Source organism: Artemia sp. Qi Xiang Cuo, chromosome 4, assembly GCF_049724085.1.
Source record: "Artemia sp. Qi Xiang Cuo chromosome 4, ASM4972408v1, whole genome shotgun sequence".
Taxonomy (NCBI): domain Eukaryota; kingdom Metazoa; phylum Arthropoda; class Branchiopoda; order Anostraca; family Artemiidae; genus Artemia; species Artemia sp. Qi Xiang Cuo.
The window spans coordinates 69,237,888-69,258,032 of NC_142797.1; the positions used below are offsets into that span (position 1 = coordinate 69,237,888).

The 20,145-nt window shown below is 35.0% G+C and overlaps 1 protein-coding gene and 1 pseudogene across 1 annotated transcript in view; both read left to right on the top strand.

The window, feature by feature from the left end:
• The window catches only part of LOC148953367 (uncharacterized), a 47,892-nt gene extending 30,311 nt beyond the window's left edge, over positions 1–17,581 (top strand). The window contains exon 3 of the mRNA XM_089087647.1: positions 15,325–17,581. Within this exon, the coding sequence (XP_088943773.1) occupies positions 15,325–15,766 (442 nt within the window). The 3' untranslated portion in view covers positions 15,767–17,581. The remainder of the gene's footprint in view (positions 1–15,324) is intronic.
• LOC148953368 (uncharacterized) lies at positions 4,586–5,646 on the top strand (annotated as a pseudogene).
• Positions 17,582–20,145: the final 2,564 nt, after the last annotated feature.

The following is a 20,145-nucleotide window of genomic DNA, read 5'->3' on the forward strand; positions in this document are numbered from 1 at the left end:
TGGAAATTGGAGTGGCTTGTGCCCATTTTGATGGTCGAAAGTGATTGGAAGGCAACTAACACCCCTTCCACGCCCACCATTTCTCGAAACGCATCGAATCAAAATTTTGAGATAGCCATTTTGTCCAGCGTAGTTGATTTCCTGACAGAAATTATGTTTTTGAGGAGGACACTCCCCCACGGCCTTCAGGGCAAGGGCTGTAAGTTATGCCCTGGGGGCATATAAGGCTTTTATAGAAGGCGTTGTCGTAGAAACTTCAAAAAAGTCTCATTCGATTGGAAATCCAAAGGGCTAGTGCCCTTTTTAACAGTTGAAAGTGATTGGAGGGCAACAAACCCCCCTCTCACGCCCACCTTTACCCCAAACACATCTAATCAAATTTTTGAGATAGCCATTTTGTTCTACGTAGTTTTAAGTTCTAGAAATTAGGTATTTGAGGATGAAAAACCCCCCCCCCACAGCCCTCAGGGCAAGGGTTGTAAGATATGCCCTGGGGGCGTACAAGGTTTTTATAGAACACGTTGTCGTAGAAACTTCAAATAGGGCTCATTCGATTGGAAATTGAAATGGCTAGTGCCCTTTATAATAGTCAAAAGTAATTGGAAGGCAACTAACACCCCTTCCACGCCCATTATTCCCCAAACACATCAAATCAAAATTTTTAGATAGCTATTTTGTTCCACGCAGTTGAAAGTTCAGGAAAGTATACCTTTGAGCAGGACACTCCCTCCATGGTCTTCAGGGCAAGGGTTCTAAGTTATTCACTGGAGGCATATGAGTTTTTATTGAAATCTTTGTCGTAGAAACTTCAAAAAGGGCTCATTCCATTGGAACTTCAAAGGTCTAGTGCCCTTTTTAATAGTCGAGAGTGATTTGAGCACAACTAATCCCCCTCTCACGCCCACCTTTACCCCAAACACATACAATCAAAATTTTTGAGGAGGACAGTCCCCCACATCCCTCAAGGCAAGGGTTGTAAGTTATGCCCTGGGGGCATATAAGGTTTTTATAGAACGCGTTGTCGTAGAAACTTCAAAAAGGGCTCATTCGATTGGAAATTGAAATGGCTAGTGCCCTTTTTAATAGTCGAAAGTGATTGGAAGGCAACTAACACCCCTTCCACGCCCACCATTTCCACAAACATATCCAATCAAAATTTTGAGAGCAGTTTAAAGTTCAGAAAATTATACCTTTCAGCAGGACACTCCCCCCACAGTCTTCAGGGCAAGGGTTATAAGTAATGTCCTGGGGGCATATAAGGTTTTTATTGAAATCTTTGTCATAGAAACTTGAAAAAGGGCTCATTCAATTCGAAATTCAAAGGTCTAGAGCCCTTTTTAGTAGTCGAAAGTGATTTGAGGGTAACTAACCCCCCTCTCACGCCCACCTTTTCCCCAAACATATCCAATCAAAATTTTTAGATAGCCATTTTGTTTCACGCAGTTTAACGTTCAGGAAATTATATGTTTGAGCAGAACGCTCCCCCCACAGTCTTAAGGGCAAGGGTTATGATTTATACCCTGGGGTCATGTAAATTTTTATTGAAATCTTTGTCGTAGAAACTTGAAAGAGAGCTTTTTCGATTGGAAATTCAAAGTGCTAGTGCCCAATATAATAGTAGAAAGTGATTTGACGGTCACTAGCCCCCCTCTCACGCCCAAAATTTCCCCAAACACATCCAATCAAAATTTTGAGATATCCATTTTGTTCAACGTAGTCGAAAGTTCTGGAAATTAGGTCTTTTAGGATGATAATCACCTCAGAGCCCTCAGCACAAGGATTGTAAGTTATGCCTCGGGGGAAATATAAGATTTATATAGAAGGTTGTTGTATAAATTTCAAAAAACGGCTCATTTTTTTGGAAAATAAAATTGCCCTTTTTAATAGTAGAAAGTGAATGGAGAGTAATTGACCCCCCTCCCACACCCACCATTTCCCCAAACACCTTCAATCAAAGTTTAAAGATAGTCATTTTGTTCAACGTAGTTGAAAGTTCTGGAAATTATGTATTTAAGGATGACAAACCCCCCAGATATAAGGAGTTTATAAGCATATAAGGAGTTTTTTATTAGAGTTTTCGTAAAAACTTCAAAAGAGGCTCATTCAATTAGGAATTGAGAGGGCTAATGCCCTTTTTAATAGTCGAAAGTGATTGGAGGGTAACTAACCACCCTCTCAAGCGCACCATTCCCCTAAACACATCCAATAAAAATTTTCCGATAGTCATTGTGTTCAACGTAATAGAAAGTTCTGGAAATTAGTTCTTTGAGGTTGACAACCCCCCCTTCTGCCTTTAGGGCAAGGGTTTTAAGTTATGCCCTGGGAGCATATAAGGTTTCTTTGAATGCGTTGTCGTAGAAACTTCAAAAGGGCTCATTTGATTGGAAATTGAAAGGCTAAAACTTTTCTTAATAGTTTAAAGTGATGGGAGACTGACTAACACCCCTCTCACGCCCATTTTCCCAAACACTTCTGTCTTATGTCTTAGAGGATGACAACCACCCTCACAGCCCTTAGGGCAAGGGTTGTAATTTATGGCCTGGGGGCATATTAGGTTTTTATAGAAAGCGTTGTCGTAGAAACTCAAAAAGGGCTCATTCGATTGGAAATTGAAAGGCCTAGTTCACTTTTTAATAGTCGAAAATGATTGGAAGGCTTGAAATTTTTATAGTAAAGATCGATGTTGGTATAATGTTTGCTTTTTTTTTTTTTTTTTTTTTTTTTTGCTGTTGTTGTTGTTTAGACCAGGGCATTTCGTATCGAAGGAGTTGTCGTAGGAACTTCGAAAAGGGCTCATTTGATTTAAAATAGAAAGGGCTGATGCTCTTTTTAATAGTCGAAAGTGATTGGAGGGCAACTAATCCCCCTCCCACGCCCACCCTCCCATTTGCTTTAATGTTTAAAAACTAAATGTTGCCATAAGATTAATTCCCAATAAGGCATTTCAGCTGTATCCCAAGAACGACTGAGGGTATTATGTTCAAACTTTTGGGGCTACTTCTTCTCTTAAAATTTAACCGAGTCAAAATAGCGTAAGTGTATCCAAGCTATCAAAGAAAGTAAGTAGATTTTTTTGCGAATGGTATCAAGTTTTCCGTTTCAGGTTAACCAGAGGAGGTATGAAACGAAATTAAACACTATTATTTGTGTCCAGATTTTTCAAAGGGTTTATGTTGTTAAAAATTGCAGAAAATTTTTCTCCAGAATACAAATTGCAGGCCAAACTATAAAGTCTTTAAAAAACAAACAGATTTAAAGTGCTATTTTCTTTTTCCCTGAAACAACTATGTCAATATTAAACGAACAGAAACTAATTAAAAAAAAAACTTTTTTCACAAAATAACTTTTTCAAAGAAAAGTAAGGAACTCCATTAAACAAAAAATGAGAAAAATAAAATCAAATAATCTACGAAGCTTGAAACTACCGCAAATCAGCATCGATAAATAAATAAAACCCAAAACGAACAGAAATGACAATAAATAACCGAGTCAAACTCAAAACGAGCAGAAATTAACATAAGTTGGGCTCAAAACCCCTATGCCTTCTTAAGGCCTGAACATAATTTGCACTTTACTGTAAAAAATACAAATGAATGTGTATTGTCAGTTAAATATACATATACTGGTATTTAGTAATTGAAATGTTAATATTATTTGATTTATTAAAATTACAAAATTAAGAACATTTACATTTTTTAGTAAAGTGCAAATTATGTTCTACATAATTTTAAAAGATAATAGAGTTAGAAAAAAAGTTTAATAGCATTGTTATAAAGAGTGATCTGGGTCTTTTTTTGTTCTGGGTCATAATTTTTAAGAGGATGCTACATAATTTTAAAAGAGTAATAGAGTTAGATAAAAAGTTTCATAGCATTGTTATAAAGTGCGAACTGGGTCTCTTTAGCTTAAGAAATAAACGGTTAGTACGCATAGTAGGTTATTGGGAAAAAATTATTGCTATGCCGGACTATCGGTTATCAAAAAATGTTTTCAATGAAATGCTATTGGATAAAAGAAAAGATTCTTGGCCCGTGCAACATAAGAGTATACTAGACAATTGTGGGCTTTCAGGCTGGTGGAATGATGGCATTGGACCTGGGCTGAAACAGGAATGATTGCAAAAGCTGTGGAAAAAGTGCTACAAGATCAAGAGCTCCATGTTTGGCAAGAAGACAAGGTTAAGTCATAATCCCTTTGAATATATAGTAAATTAAAGAAGCCTGGGGAGACGAAACATATATAAACTTGGGCTCCAAAATGATACTTTAAATTGGGTTTTATCAGTAAGAGGAGATTTTATGCCGCTTGAGGGAGAAGAAAGTATTTAGGGAGATTAAGTACGGAGGGATCCCTTCACTTGTCCGATGTGCGGGTAGTCTGAAGATTTAGAACATTTTATGTGTTATTGTGAAGAACTGAATGACTTAGAAGGGATATTTTTGGGAGAGATGCCATGCATAGAAGTTAGACGCAAATATTGACGAAGACCACACTGCCTTTCCATATCAAACAAACACAACTTAAAAACAATAGGGAAATTTTTCGTCAAAATTTCCCTATTGTTTTTAAGTTGTGTTTGTTTGATATGGAAAGGCAGTGTAGTCTCCGTCAATATTTGCGTCTAGCTTATGGGGAGCAGTTGACTTATGATATTTTTTATTTTATTAGTTTAGCTAAAAAACATGCAAATATTATTAATCGACAAAATTTTTTCAGAATCCTGCAGAAACGAAAATCTTATTCCAAAGTCTTTAAGATATAAACTACATCTAAATACCCGGAAAGAAGGGCAATTTGCTCATACACTACAATTAAAAACCTTAGTTCATATTATTAAGGACAAAAAGCAAAAAAGACATATCATTTCCTCAGAAAGAAAATCTCTCGAAAATTTTTTGTTTGAAAACATGTCCACTGTTGATTTTTCTCAAGTTGTTAGATTAGAAAGGAATTTGTTTCGCCATGATTTTCGCTTGTCAAAGGAACGACTTTATACAAAATTGGAAAAATTGAGAGAGGAATCTTCGATGAGAAACCGTATTTATTCTCCAAGATTCACTCCTGGACCCAGTATGGTTAACCTCTCTTCTAGAACATTTGAAACCCAGGAAATCGAAACACTGGAAAAAGGTCCAAAATTCTCTTTTCTGCCGAAACAAGCTCCCGTGGTGGATATAGTTTCCTCTTTAGAGTCCGCTTTGCATAAATACTACCCATCTGTTTAAAACACTGATGAAGTTAATTCTTGTCTCATAAATACCCTTTATAATAGCCAAAAAGAGGCTAAGCCTCCTACCAATTTCACATAAAAAAATTTGCACGACATAAAAATATTATCTAACCTCCGCAAAGACCCATCTATTATAATAACCAAAGCAGACAAAAGCAACTCACTCGTTGTCATGGATACGGTAGACTATGACAACAAAATCTTTTCACTTTTAAAAGACACAAGTAGGCCTACATATAAACCGATCACTCATGATCCTACTGATCAATTTACTAATAATATTATAAATGAATTAAAACAGCTAAAACAGAATGATAAAATCACACCACAATTGTACAACAAATTTTACCCCCGTGGTAGTTTCTGTCCAAAATTTTATGGCTTACCAAAACTGCATAAACAAGGTATTCCCCTAAGACCTATCGTAGAATGTACTAAAGCCCCCGCTTCCAATATTTGAAAATGGCTTTGCACAGCTTTCAAACCTTTACTGTATTCACAAAATTCCTACATCAGTAATTCGGCAGATTTGGTTAAAAAACTTAATAACACAAGTATTTCAGAAAACACAATAATTAGCAGTTTTGATATTGTTTCCATGTACACGAATATAGATGTGGCTACTTCTGAGCAATTATTAAAAACCAAAATAGAAGAAAATTATCACTTAATCGAAAATTCAGCGACAGAGATTGATGGTGAAGTTTTATTTAATCTTGTTAAAATCTCTAATAAGTTTTCAATGTATTTTCAGTGTAGTGATTATTTTTATCAACAAATAAATGGGTTACCAATGGGAGCAGCTCTATCCGGCCTACTGGCTAATATTTATGTCGAGAACCTTGAAAACTGGGCAGTAAATTCTTATTTTTTAACAAATGTCTATTGGGGTCGTTACATGGATGACGTAATTTCACTTTGGAATTATGGGGAAACTGAACTTCGGGGTTTCCTAGATCATCTTAATACTTATGATACAAATTTGCAGTTTACCCTAGAAATTGAATTTGAAAATAAACTATCATTTTTAGATGTGCTAATTATCCGTAATGCTAATAATTTTGACTTCACTATCTATAGAAAACCAACGCAAAACAATAGATATCTTCATTTTAATTCAAATCACCCCCCACAAGTTAAAAGAGCAGTTGTATCTTCTCTCATTGACCGAGCCCTGAACATTTGCTCCGATTCATACATAAAAGAAGAAATAAATTTTATCAGAGATAATTTTTCTGGCAACGGATACCCCATTCCTTTTGTCAATAATATAATTAACCGTAGACTAAAAAGACATTTTCGTAAAATCAACAATATTTCACAATGTGAGGCTCCGGAAAATACCTCTAATATAATTAATCTTCCGTACATCCCAAGAATCACCACAAAAATAAAAAATATTTGCACAAAAAGCAATCTGTATTTAGTTTTCACCAATAATTTTAAAATCACAAATTTCTTAAAACTCCGGTAAAAATAAAACCCCAGTTACTCGCCAAAGAGGGGTTTATCAAATACCATGCGATTGTGGCAATTACTACGTTGGCAGAACTCATCAGAATCTTGAAAAACAGATACACCAGCATAAAGAAGACATAGACAAAGCGTTAATTGCTAATAATTCTAATAACTCCTTTGATTCTGCTTTAGCTAGCCATATATTTGATAATCCCAGCCACACAATACTTTTTGAAAAATCTTCTCTCATTAGTAGTGATTTGGGAATAAAACAGGTGGTCCGGGAATCCATCGAAATTAGGCTCAAAATAAATAAAAATATTTCTTTAAATAGGGACTTAAGAGAATATTCACTGAATTCTTTATACTCAAATTTAATTAAAAATGATCTAACAAAATATTTTATTAAACCAATTGACAATAGTATTGAACCCGTTACAAAAAGGCCTTTGAGACTGGCTGCTAAAAAAGCAAGATTAGCTTTGAAAACTTGCAGTTAATAATATCATTTTATTTCGTTTGAATGAATTCATCCTCTCTCATCATTTTATTTGTCAGTCCTGGTTGAACTTCGTTGAAGTGAGGATACTGGGGCTGTTTTAAAGGTTTTTTAAAAGCGTTTTTAAAAAAAAGTATTTTTAGTTGCGAACTTCGTATTTTAATGTAAGTTTGTTTTTATATATATTATTTCTTTGGTGTTGTGCTGAAGACGGCCCTTGGACATAGGGCCGAAATATTCACCGATTTAAATTGCACTGTCTTGAAAAAAACTTCCCTATTGTTTTTAAGTTGTGTTTGTTTGGCATAGAAGTTGTTTAGAAAATAAAATAGGAAGTAGTTGCAAAGTGGATATTAAAAATTTGGGAAAATATGTGAGTATGGGGATGAGACATAGTGAGGGTTTTCTATCGTAATGTTATTTTTAAAAGTGTTTGAACTGATTACCTTTTATGACTTTTATTGTATTTGTAATATCCATGACCCGTGGGGCTTATATATATATATTTTTATATATATATATATATATATATATATATATATATATATATATATATATATATATATATATATATATATATATATATATATATATATATATATATATATATATATATATATATATATATATATATATATATATATATATATATATATATATATATATATATATATATATATATATATATATATATATATATATATATATATATATATATATATATATATATATATATATATATATATATATATATACTACTACTACTACCACTACTAACAACTCACCTCAGCACCAAGCCACCTGAGGCCAACACAGCTACGCACGCTCCTCCTCCACCCCAATCTAGTCAAAGCCTCCCTTTTTACACCCACCCACGAAGTTCCCAGTTCCTTTAAATCTTTCTTTATGACGTCCTCCCGCCCCAGTCGGGGGCGACCTGCTTTCCGTTTCGCCCTAGATGGTTGGCCGAAAAGAACAATCTTTGGGAATCTGTCATCCTTCATCTGCACAACGTGCCCTAGCCACCTCAACCTTTCTTTCGTTATAGACCTAGAGAGCGGTATTGAACCACATTTATCGTATAGCCTTTTGTTTGAAATACGGTCAGTCAGCCGAGTACCAAGAATTATCCTCTAACAATTTCTCTGGAAAACATCTAGCGAATCTTCATTCGCTTTTCGGAGCGTCCATGCTTCAGAGCCATATTTGACGACAGTCATCACTGTAGTTTCTAATATTATAGTCTTGGTTTCCAGACTTGTCTTCCTATTCTTCCAAACTTTTTTAACTGTGAAAAAACACCCTGAGCCTTGGCTATTCTACTTTTAATATCTTCACTGCTCCCACCATCTTTACTAATAATACTACCAAGGTAAGTGAAGCTGCCCACTAGATCAATCTTTTCATTACCGAACGTCACCTTTTCATCTTCACTTATTCCTAGCCTTAGTGACTTAGTCTTCTTAACATTAATTTTCAAACCAATTCTAGCACCCTGAACTCGCAAAACCTCTAAAACTTCATTCATTTTGCTCACACTTTCATCTAGGATGCTTAAATCAACAGCATAATCTACGTCCAGGAGTCTATTTCCTCCCCATTTGATTCCGTGGTCTCCCGTCGCCTTTCCTGTGCTCCTTAAAACAAAGTCCATCCAAATTATCCATGTAAAGAGGGATAGAATCCAGCCCTGCTTAACTTCTGATTTAATAGGATACCAACTACTAATCTCAGTTTCCACCTCAACCGCATTAATGTTATTCTCGTACATAGCCGTAATTACTTTAATGTATTTGTCTGGTACACCGTACAATGGTAAGAACTTTGCTAAAGCTCTTCTATCAACAGAATTGAACGCTTGCTCATAATCTATAAAACTGAGGACCAAAGGTGTTTGAAAACTCAGGCACTTCTCAATTATTAGCCTAAGAGTGAAAATCTGGTCGACACATCCTCTACCTTTTCTAAAACCGCACTGCTCTTCTCTTAAAACTGTCTACGGCATCTCTCAGTCTAAAAAGTATCATATTACTAAGTAATTTGCTACCTACAGAGACCAGACTAATGCCTCGATAATTACCACACTCACTTTTATCACCTTTCTCATAAAGTGGCTTAATTAAGGTTTTCCTAAAATCGTTAGGTACTTCCCCTTTTTCAAAAATCATATTCATGATCTTCAATAACTTATTTCTAACCACAGAGCCACCATATTTAAGAAACTCATTTACCACCCAATCAGCACCTGGAGCCTTCTTATTCTTTAATGCTTTTAGTACTGTTGCTAATTCCTTCTCACAAAACAAATCTTCCTTCACATCTAAGGTATCACAAACTTTTTCATTTTGCTCTATATTTTGTTCTGCAACTCTATCTCGGTTAAGCAAGTTCTCAAAATGTTCGGCCCATCTCGCTTTCGCTTTTTCCTTATCGCTAATTGCCACCCCATTCCTATCTTTAACTGGGACAAGTCCAGATTGACTACTACCTCTCAATTTGTTAACGTGCCAGTACAATATTTTACTATTATGCCGTCTAGCTGCATCTTCCAGATCCTCGGCAATTTTAACCATGGCCTCCATATCACACCTCCTTAGTTCATATTTCAATGCTTTCTCCACTTTCTTTACATTTCTTTTGTTTTCATGCGATCTATCACTCAGATAATTCTTGTACAAGTCCTTTCTCCTTTCTATTAAACATAAAGCTTTTTCACTAATATTCTTAGCAGCAGTTCTAGCTTTCTTGCCTAATACACCTTCAGCAACTTCACAAATAATTTTTCTAAAATTATTCCAACCATCTTCCACATTATCAAATTTTAAACCCTTAAGTTTAGTATTCAACTGTTCCTGGAAAGTTTCTCTCAAATTCTCATCATGGAGTCTACTAACATCATAACTTCCCAGGAGGTAATTACCCTTCCGATATTTCAACATTAAATTAACGCTAGACACTACTAAATGGTGATCTTTACTTTTAACGTCAATAAAAGCTCTGTTTTATACCCTAGTATCTTGTATCGAACCTGCCAGTCTTCAGTTTACAATAACATAATTAATAAGGTTTGCTGTCTTACAATCACGTTAATACCATGTTAGCTTATGAGCCATTTTATGACCAAACACCGTATTGGTTATAACTAGATTGTTATACCTACAAAATTGCAAAAGTCTGTATCCATTACTGTTTTCTTTTCCTACACCAAATTTACCTAGGCTGGGATACCATCTATCCCTATTTGTACCAACCTGGGCGTTAAAATCTCCCAGCAATAACATCATATTTCTACCTGGGACCTTGTCTATTTGCTCCTGTAACTGTAAGTAAAATTCATCTGAGTCACTAGTATCTCGGTCAGTCGGTTCTCCAGGGGCGTATACTACTATAACTGATACCCTGAACTTTTTAGTCATAAAATGAGCAAGTAATATTCTATTAATAATAACTTACCAGCCTAAATAATACTTGGCAGCTTCCTTATTCATCATGAGCTGTGCTCCCGGTCTATGTACCCAATACGTCCTGCCTGAATAAAAAAATTCTATATCACCTAATTTCATACTTCCTACCCTTGGGATATGAGTTTCTGAAACTACTAATAAATCCAGTTCGAATCGTCTGAATTCTTCAGTCAAAATGTCGATACGATAGTCATTTTTTAATGTCGTAACATTCCAAGTTCCAATTTTCATGTTCTTTAAATCATTGAAATTATTTTTGCCTCAGGGATAGCAATGATCCCGGATACCAGTGCAGGACGGGGACCACATATCTTCTCAAGCCTACACAGAAGCGCTTCAGCTTAGAACCGGACAGCAAGAAGTCCCTGGGACCTCCAGTTGAATGGAGGCTTTGTGCCATCCCGGGTCCATCTTAGTCACAACATGGTTTTCAGTACTTGGCGATGCTCTTCTATCAACAAGAGTCGAAATCCTGCACAGACAATCTAAAGCCTATTACCTCCGCCTCATTATATATTCATGCCTACAAATATTATGCTACTACGGGGAGGCAACCCGTAATGGATAAATTGGCTAGGAAGAGGTTTTTCAGCCCAAAGACGCCCATCAAAACATACCAATCCCAGAAGAATTGTCCATTAGTCAGAATCCCGTGCGAATGCTGTGTCGTTTACTAGGCTATAATTTCCTCGAGGGGCGCCACTCCTCAAGTGGGAATAGAGTTAACCGCAAGGTCCCCAGTCTTGCAGGTAAGGTCGAGGCAGCCCTTTGCAGAGACCGTTGTCCATAGAGAGTTTTATTCTTGTCACTTAACGTTTAGATATTTTCACCTTTTCTATTGGCTCTGTGGGTTGTGGTTTTGTGAGAGTTTGCGTATTCTGACTTATAAATATACTTTATACTTTGAGAAACACGATATTCTGTCGTTTGTTGGAAAAATGCTTCTAATCACTTACATCCGCTAACATTTGTTCCCGTATTTCATTTTGAAAAATAGCTGGCACTTTATAAACAAAAACTCAAAGTATAAATAAGGCTAAAAGAAATGAAGATTCGACACACATAAGCTTTGTTCCATCGATAGAAACTGTAAGACTACACAAAATAAGATAGACCCCAGCAAAGAACTGAAAACAATCTTGAACTCGTTAAAGCGCAAGATGGTACAAGCAACAACCGAAAATGATTGCTATTTGGTTTAGAATTCATCTTCGCTCCGTTTTTAATCACTCTCTTTTTCTGTCAATATCCCCCACTCTCTCTCTCTCTCTCGTTTTTCTTTCTTTTTTTTCACGTCCCCGCTTTTCCTTTCCTACTTATTCTGTAGGTCGATTTTTTATTTGAGATGTAGGCTAATGTGTTATTTAGCTACTGTCCTATGCTATTAAATTAAAACATTCACAAACATAAATTCTTTAATGCGTAATAACAGACATGTCTTTAAATGAAACAGAAATGAACATGTGCTCCCGAGTATGCTCCAACCAACACTTTAATGAACTCGACCAATTTAAAAACAGACCCAGACTGTACAATAAGGAATGATTTGATTTAATTTAATCGTACACCAATCAACAAAGGAAACAAAGTAAAGGCTCGAACGCAAAAAAGCGGAGTTAGTATGCTTTGAGCAATTACAAGAACAGTTAACAAATTGTAAAAATAAAATCAAGATGAATAAGATAAGAAAAAAATTAATAAATCAAAAATGTTACAAATAAGAATTCACACCCATATACGAACTGCAATTTTTTCTTGAGTTGTATATTCATGGTGGCATGTGCATCAGACGTTTGGCGAAACTGAAGATGATGAAATAGACTTTTGCTTCATCAGTTTTTGTGAAAATCTTCCATAATGACATAACATACAAAAAGTGATGGAGGGCAACAGCTAGATACAAATGCCTGAAAAAAAATTTCCTGGAAACAATTAAAGTGCAGAATGTAGATATTCGGAAAGCAATTTGAGCGATCAGAAGACTGCAATCATGGTAAACAGAGGGGTTAATAAGGAAGCCAAAGTATGAGTTACGGTCAGCGGTTTTAATATCATTCTACTAAGGAATAAAGCCTGTAATGAATAATATGCATGGTAATTAAAAAGAGCGATTTCTGATTTGTCTGAAATTGTTTTAGGTCGAGATTATGGTATTCAATGTATAACAGGATTAAAAGTTCTTAGACATCCTCAGTGGCCTGTCTTAATTCACGAGCACTATGTACTAGTGATAGGTTGATCCCGTGAAGAATACATGATGAAGGTCTTGCTCCAGTGTGTTCAGAACGTAATTGTTGAGTAGAGTAGAAGAAGGGACAACCACCAGCCCGATTCCTTTGCGAACATAAATATGTCTGTTATAGGTGACGTAAGGACTATTAGGGGTAAGAGGAATCTTGATATCTTGAGGAGCCCCGCTTGATATATTCCTTAATGTCTAATAATTACTAAATTGCCCCCGTTTTTGTAGCTTGGAGCAACAAAGTTGCATGAAGAAATGACTTGAAAGCGCGCCTTCTGTCAGTTCCAAACAAGGTCCATACAGAACCAGAAGCATTGATATCAACCAGTGAATTTGTAACTGTTGACAAAGTGTCTCTGGAATTTGGGATGGGGTAATATATCCTGTCTAGAAAGTACGAGTCTCTGAACAAACAATGTTTGCATTAGAATTGTCAGACGCTCTATAAAAGCTACCCCCTCCCCCGGTTTTATAGATGCAGAGCGCCCTCTCAATCAAAACCGTGAGACTTATTTGTTTCTAAGCTGTTAATGGCTTCTCTAACAGAAGAACAAGAATCAATGAAATTCACAGTCTAAGAAATTCAAGGCAATCGCTAAGCTCCTGTTCAAATTTAATTTCTTGAACGGGAAAAGAAACAGAGGATTCAGGTTCGAAGTAAGTTAAACATCCATCTTTGGAAATACATGTGGCAGAAAGAGAGAAGGTAACTGCAGGAGAATTCCTGGAACCCATTTGCTCAATAAAAGGGCATTTAGACCGTGTACCTAAATTTAAATAGAATCTCAGAGTGAGGCTGAATTCCTGCCATTTGCAAATCCCAGAAAGTTCAATTTATAAAGAGATTTGCATTTGTTTATTTTTTGTAGAAACGAAAGAATCTAAAAAACTTTGAACCTTTGCTCTTCGTCAATTCGACACAAATACGTTCAAAGAACACATGGCTAAAGAAAAAGTTAAAAAAAAACAAGGATACGGAGAAAAAAGCATAAAAGTAATTAAAAAACCAAAACGAAAGTGATTTTTAGCCACTTGGAAAAGAAACGAAAAGCCAAAGTAGAAATGATATTTTCCACCAACCCATTCTCTGGGCTAAAAAAGCTTATTGCTGAATCTAGGGATATATGGTAATCAATTTTTTGGGGGGAGGGGGGATAGATTGGTTTATTTAATTTTTGAATTTTCTTGATTTTTCTTATCTTCTTCTATAATTTTCTCAATAAGCTTAATGAGTAACCATTACAGAATTAAATACGTTTAATGTAATTTAGTGTAATAAAACGGAATTTCTAACAGATTTGCGTTTTGGCTTTCTATAGATAAAATGCCAATTGAAACCACGGCTTACAAACGATTTACTCGCTTTTCTGCAAGAGTGGAAGTTTATTGATATTCTTATTTTCATTTGCTATTTTCATTTGTGGATACGCTTGCCCCGTGGTTTAATGATAATGTATAGTTTGGGGGTATTTGATTTACCAAAAATCACAGCAATAGCTCATTTTTTCCTGTGAAAATTGTTAATCCTCAAAATTTTCGAATTGAAGTAACAAACTTCAATTATTAAAAATTAACACTTTTCGAGATGGCTCCCAAATATTAAAATTTTTGAAATATTTGTTTCAATTCTTCACTCAACATGTCTTTTGAATCACTAATTGAGATTCTTTTAAACTACGACTTCCATTTACTGTTGCCTACTTATCGAATTTGCTGCTCCTAAGAGGACATCCCGTTATGTTGACGTTAGTTTTGGGTTTTCAGTAAAGCACTATACTTTGCAAAGCATGCAAAGCATTCTGCAAAGCATTAATTTTATCCGTCTTATGTTTCAACTTCGGTCTTTATATTCCGTAACATAAACTTCATTTTTTTTAAACCAACTTTTAGAAGGCGGATTTTCTTTCTAGAAACAAGTAATAATGACAAAATGCAAAAATGAGTCAAATAAAGGCACAAATGTAATTACACTTTTTTAAATTCTGATATATTGGATTGTAGACTTTCGCTAGCTTTCTACTTTTCTCTTCGATCCAAAGTTTTGGTGTCAACAAAAATATTTTTTTTCCATATTTAGTAACAGGAAAAGTTTTCAAAACACTGTCAGGGGCTTCCAGGAAACCAGATTTAAGCTAACTACTAAGCTGAAAGCACATGATTGGTTCTTACGACATTCTTTGTATGGTATTCCGAATTAGACGCTTTCTAAATTAGGTGTATCCTTTGTTAGCTAGGTTAAAAACTCATATGTGTACAAAGATCTGACCCTTGGATCTTTCCAATTAACAGCCGTTATTTTTTCGAGGCAGAGGTTTCTCTTGAGCTAGCCCTTGAGAAAAATCCCTATCTGATCCACTCCCGTGCGATTGTCAGTATTTGGGCTTTTATAAATGTGACATGTTTTAATTACAGTTTTTTTCGTATTTTCTAGGCAGACTTTTTCAATTTCGAGACAAGATGCTCCCAATGAAGAAACAATATCGTCGCTTACAACCCCACCTACAGACGAAAGTTTTAGGACGACAACCCTGGACGCAGATACAATAAACTCAGTTACTTTTTATAGTGATGACAGACTTCTTGAAGGAGAAGAGCTCATTGAGGCAATTGGCGGAATGAGTTTTGTCACAGCCTTGGAAATCGGCGAGACAAGACTTTTTTATTATATTAAGGCTGTATCTTATACAATAATGCTTGTTTCAAAAATTATACATGCCGCTATGAGTATTTATGCATTAATTTATCACATTTTACAAGAGCTTATACGAATTAAAATCAAAGAAGCACAAGAATATGGCGAGTTTGAAGAGGAATATGAAGACGATGAAGACGACGAGGATTATGGACGACGATGGTTATTCAGCAAACAGTAATCATTTGTATTTTCACAAAAAAGAAAACAAAAAATATTTGGTATCAATATACAGCAACTGCTTCTCACTAAAAAGGCGTGTTGATAAAAAGTACTGTCATCGTTCTGTATTTTTAAAATAGCAATTGCAAAATTGATATTGAACGATTTTTTGTCCTTAAGCCAGCCAAAATATTCTTTCATTAAGCTTTTGTTTTTGAACACAGTTCAAGCTCTCTCCTTATTCAGCATCAAGATCTCTGCTCTCTAGCTGGTAAATCAAGCTAAATTTTCTGTGATTTTGTTGGAGTTTTTTAGGGTTTACTCGAATTTCTCCGATTACCACTTGGAACCGATTATCGATCTACTGACGATGTTTAATTTATAACGTTGTCAAACTTCATGGTCATGTTCGGCAGTCTCCTGTATTCGAGATAGTCGCCAAACTGTTTAATAAGCTGCTCTCATAGCAGGAACGTGCAGGAAAATGTATATTAAGTCCACTTTGATCTTTCTGATCTACACCGTCTCTACCCGACTACCCGACTTCTGGACTGATACTGATATACCCGACTGATGAAAGCAGCTTACTAAAAAGTTTTTGGTAATTATCTCAGAAGTGTCAAGTATCTGACATGACCCTTAGAGTTGACAGAGACATATAAAAAACACTAATACCAATAAAAAAAGTTTTAGTGTGAGCTGGCTTTTTTTTTTAGCAATTTTTAATACATCAATACATCCTGATTGTTAATACCCTGCCAAAAACTTAACTAAAAAAAAAAAAAAAAAAAAAAAAAAAAAAAAAAATTTAAGAGCTGAACTGAAAAGTTTCTAAAAAAGTTTCTTTGATCAAGAATAGTGTTGTTGCGCGGAATCTAATCGATCTATTAAAATGTATTCGCTTGTGGAATTTTTCTCTAGTCAGTATTATAAAAGCAAACCATGAAGAGAGCTTCATTAATTTGACACCTTTGGAAGAAATGTAAATATCGGTGTTCAATGGTTCAATCTTCTTTGGTCATATGTATAAAAAACAGTGGTAATTTACTGTAAATATATGTGTACATATGTAGATACTAATAAAGACGCTATTATAATTATTTATTATGCAAATAAAATTTTGATACTGTAGCTTATTATTTTATTTTAAAAGAACGGAGTTTCTGAGTATTTCAGATTTCATTGTTAGTTTCACAGCTTTGTTTTGTTTTGTACGCTTTCTTTGTTTGTTTACTTTTCACTTTCTCTGTCTCTTTCTATCTCTCTGATTGTCATTCACTTTATCACATCCTTTCTTTTTAATAGTTTTTATGTAAAGACAGGATAATATTTTTATCCTAAATCAATAAATGTGGCATTGGAATCCCTCATCCCGTATTGCTGCAGTAGTATTTGATTCTATCGGTTTATATATACATACTCTATTTCTAAATTTATTTTATATTATTACTTAAGTGTTTCATTGTTTTTGTCTTGATCTTTTAGTTATTGTGCTTCCACTGATAAATAAAAAATAATGGTACTTATGAAAACGAGTTTAGCAAGATTTACGTCTCTTTGGCAGGCTGAAATTTTGTAGCAATCTTTGTTTAGCGTAACCAACGAAAGTATTGCGGGGGCAGCACTTTGGTTTTGTTTCTATAGCATTGATTGAGACCTCATTTGGGAGCAACACCTCGGTTTTGTTTCTTTTTCGTCTACTGAAGCAAGTAGTTTTCAACCCAACATAACTTTTAAATGCATTTTTTGAGAAGAAATTCTTTCACGTCTCAAAAAAAACAAAAAATAAAATGTGACAAGTTCCGAAAGGATTGTCCCAAAATAACCTGTTCGACATTACAAAAAATTAATTTATAATTTATTTTCAACCAGTGATGTTACTTTTAAAATTCAACATTTGTGCAATTGGCGCTGTATATTTTGACTCAAGCGTAAAATATAGCTTATTCTATGTTGCTACATCTAGGAATGTACCAGTTACAAGCAATGACAATAATTGTTGTTAAAGTATAACAACTATTATTTGCTTCCAATTTATTTGAAAAAAAGGAAAATAATATTCTATATCTATCATCGAATTATTGCAATATAAGCAGTTTACTAATAGCTCCTAAACTACGTCATTACGTTGTATTGTGATATAGAATTATTATTCATTCACTTCCATTAAATAAAACTTCCCATACGCCAAAATAAAAAAAGAATGAACAGAAAAAGATTGGAAAGACAAAAAACGAGGGTGACTTATCATCGTTCTTCGTTGTTCATCTTATATCGTGTGAGCCAATGTGGTCTCAGATGGTACTATGATAAATTCTCTATCTTAAATGTGTTTGGACCTACGGAAAGGTTGACCAATTTGCAAATATATCTACTCTCTAAAGGCGACCAATAAATCTATATAATATTTTTTCTCGTAAATTGCTCCAAACAATTTTAGGAGTGACCAGATCGTATTTTGGTATTTATGACGCATGCAAAATTATACGAGATGACTAATGACTCCTTGCAGCTGAAGCAAAAGGTATGAGTAGAAGGGCCTTATTGACTCCCACGATGACCACGTGGTTTATGGTTTTCTCAGTGAGAATGAAAAAACAGAGAATTTTCTCACTTGAAAAACCATGAATTTTGTCACATTTATGGTTGTTTTCATGGATGGATATGTGTGTTGTTCGATTTATTTGATTTTTTTCTCGGATGTCAACATCAAATTATGGATGTTTTATGGTTTTTGTCAGTGAGAATTTGAAAAACATGAATTTTCTCACATTTATGTCTGTTTTCATGGATGGTTATGTCAGTGAGAATTTGAAAACAGGAACTTTGTCACATTTATGTATGTCAACAGCAATTCATGTCTGTTTTATGGATGATCTCACTGAGAATAGTATATGATGTTGTTGACTCTAGCCAAATGTTATGACTTTCCCGGAAACAGTTAGATCACGTGTGTCCTTCTCAGCCAATCAACGAGTCGGATACATCTCCCTTCTCAGCCAATCAGAGGGCTGCTTACATATTAACGGCGGTGGGACTATAAGGAACGGGTTTTTTGCTATAGTTTTATTAGTCTGTGATTAGAATTCAAAGGAGTGAGAAGAAGAAGAAGAACAGTTTTAACTTTTACTCATTTGGATATATATTTGTGTGTGTGTTGACAATGGCGATGAGTGGAATGTTTACCCTATTAGAAGTTGATAGTGGAGTTGATGATAATAGTACAAGAGCACCAAACATTGCGGTGGAAATCACGAAAGGATCACGGCTTTGTCTGGAAGTATATGCAAGATATGTGATATCCTTGAGCAAATTTAAAATGGAGGATCAATTATATTTCGCCGCTAAAGTTGATATAGCACACGTGAATAGACTTCAATGTGCTTTAAGTGCATTGGTGAAACATATTGAAGACAATAAACAGTATCGCTGATTGTACATGCTCTGTATTATTGATGTTGTTGTTGTAATTATTCAATAAAATTGTTTCGAAATCGAAAATGTTCTCTTTCTTTTCTGGTCAGGTTAGGCTAACGAATCAGGGTCAGTCTAGAGTCAGCAGTCGGAGTGAAAGGATTGTGAATTTGATTGTGAAAAATGAAGTGAATTTGAGAAAGAGAGAATTAGATCAAATCTAGTGTTTATGGAAAAACATTTGATTTTGGATGATGATTTTCTCGAGTTATCTCTTAAACGCAGGATATTCTCTTGTCAGGGAACAATTGACAATATAATGAGGAGTGATTCTCCCCCATTGGACTATTGTCTGAAACTTTTAAAATGCGATTCAAATGCTTATAGTCAATTTATTGATATATTAATTGGAACAAAGCAGAATCATATTGTGCATATACTTTTGAAAATATTGCCAGTGGATTCAATGTAGATAGCTCCCCCATCATTCGAAAGAGGTAACGTCACAGAGCTACTCCGCTCTCCCACCATGTCCCTCCACCTTGAATTTATCGACCGAAGAGGATCAGTTTCGTGTTAGCTGTGAGTGAGTTGACATAGGAAACCGAAAAATGTTCTATATATGTCCATTGTGCATGTACACTCTTGGCAGTTGGAATCAATGTGAGACTTGTACAATTATAGATGACTATAGTGAAAAGTGCAAATTATGTAATCCTTGTAAATTACATAGAGGCTATGCAGTACAAATTAACGGATGTAATTCATGTCTTGAGGAGGTGTATGACTCGCATCCTAGAGGACACCTGTGCTCCAATTGACACTATGATAAATTTGATCAGTGGGAGAATACTTACCCCGCTATGATTGGAAAGAATCCTAAACGTGATTTTAGTTTATTTCTACGAGATTGGTATCGTCGTGGATTTAAATTATTCTTGGGAAGAGGAATCTGGTCTACGATTCAACTGTTGGGGTAACAAG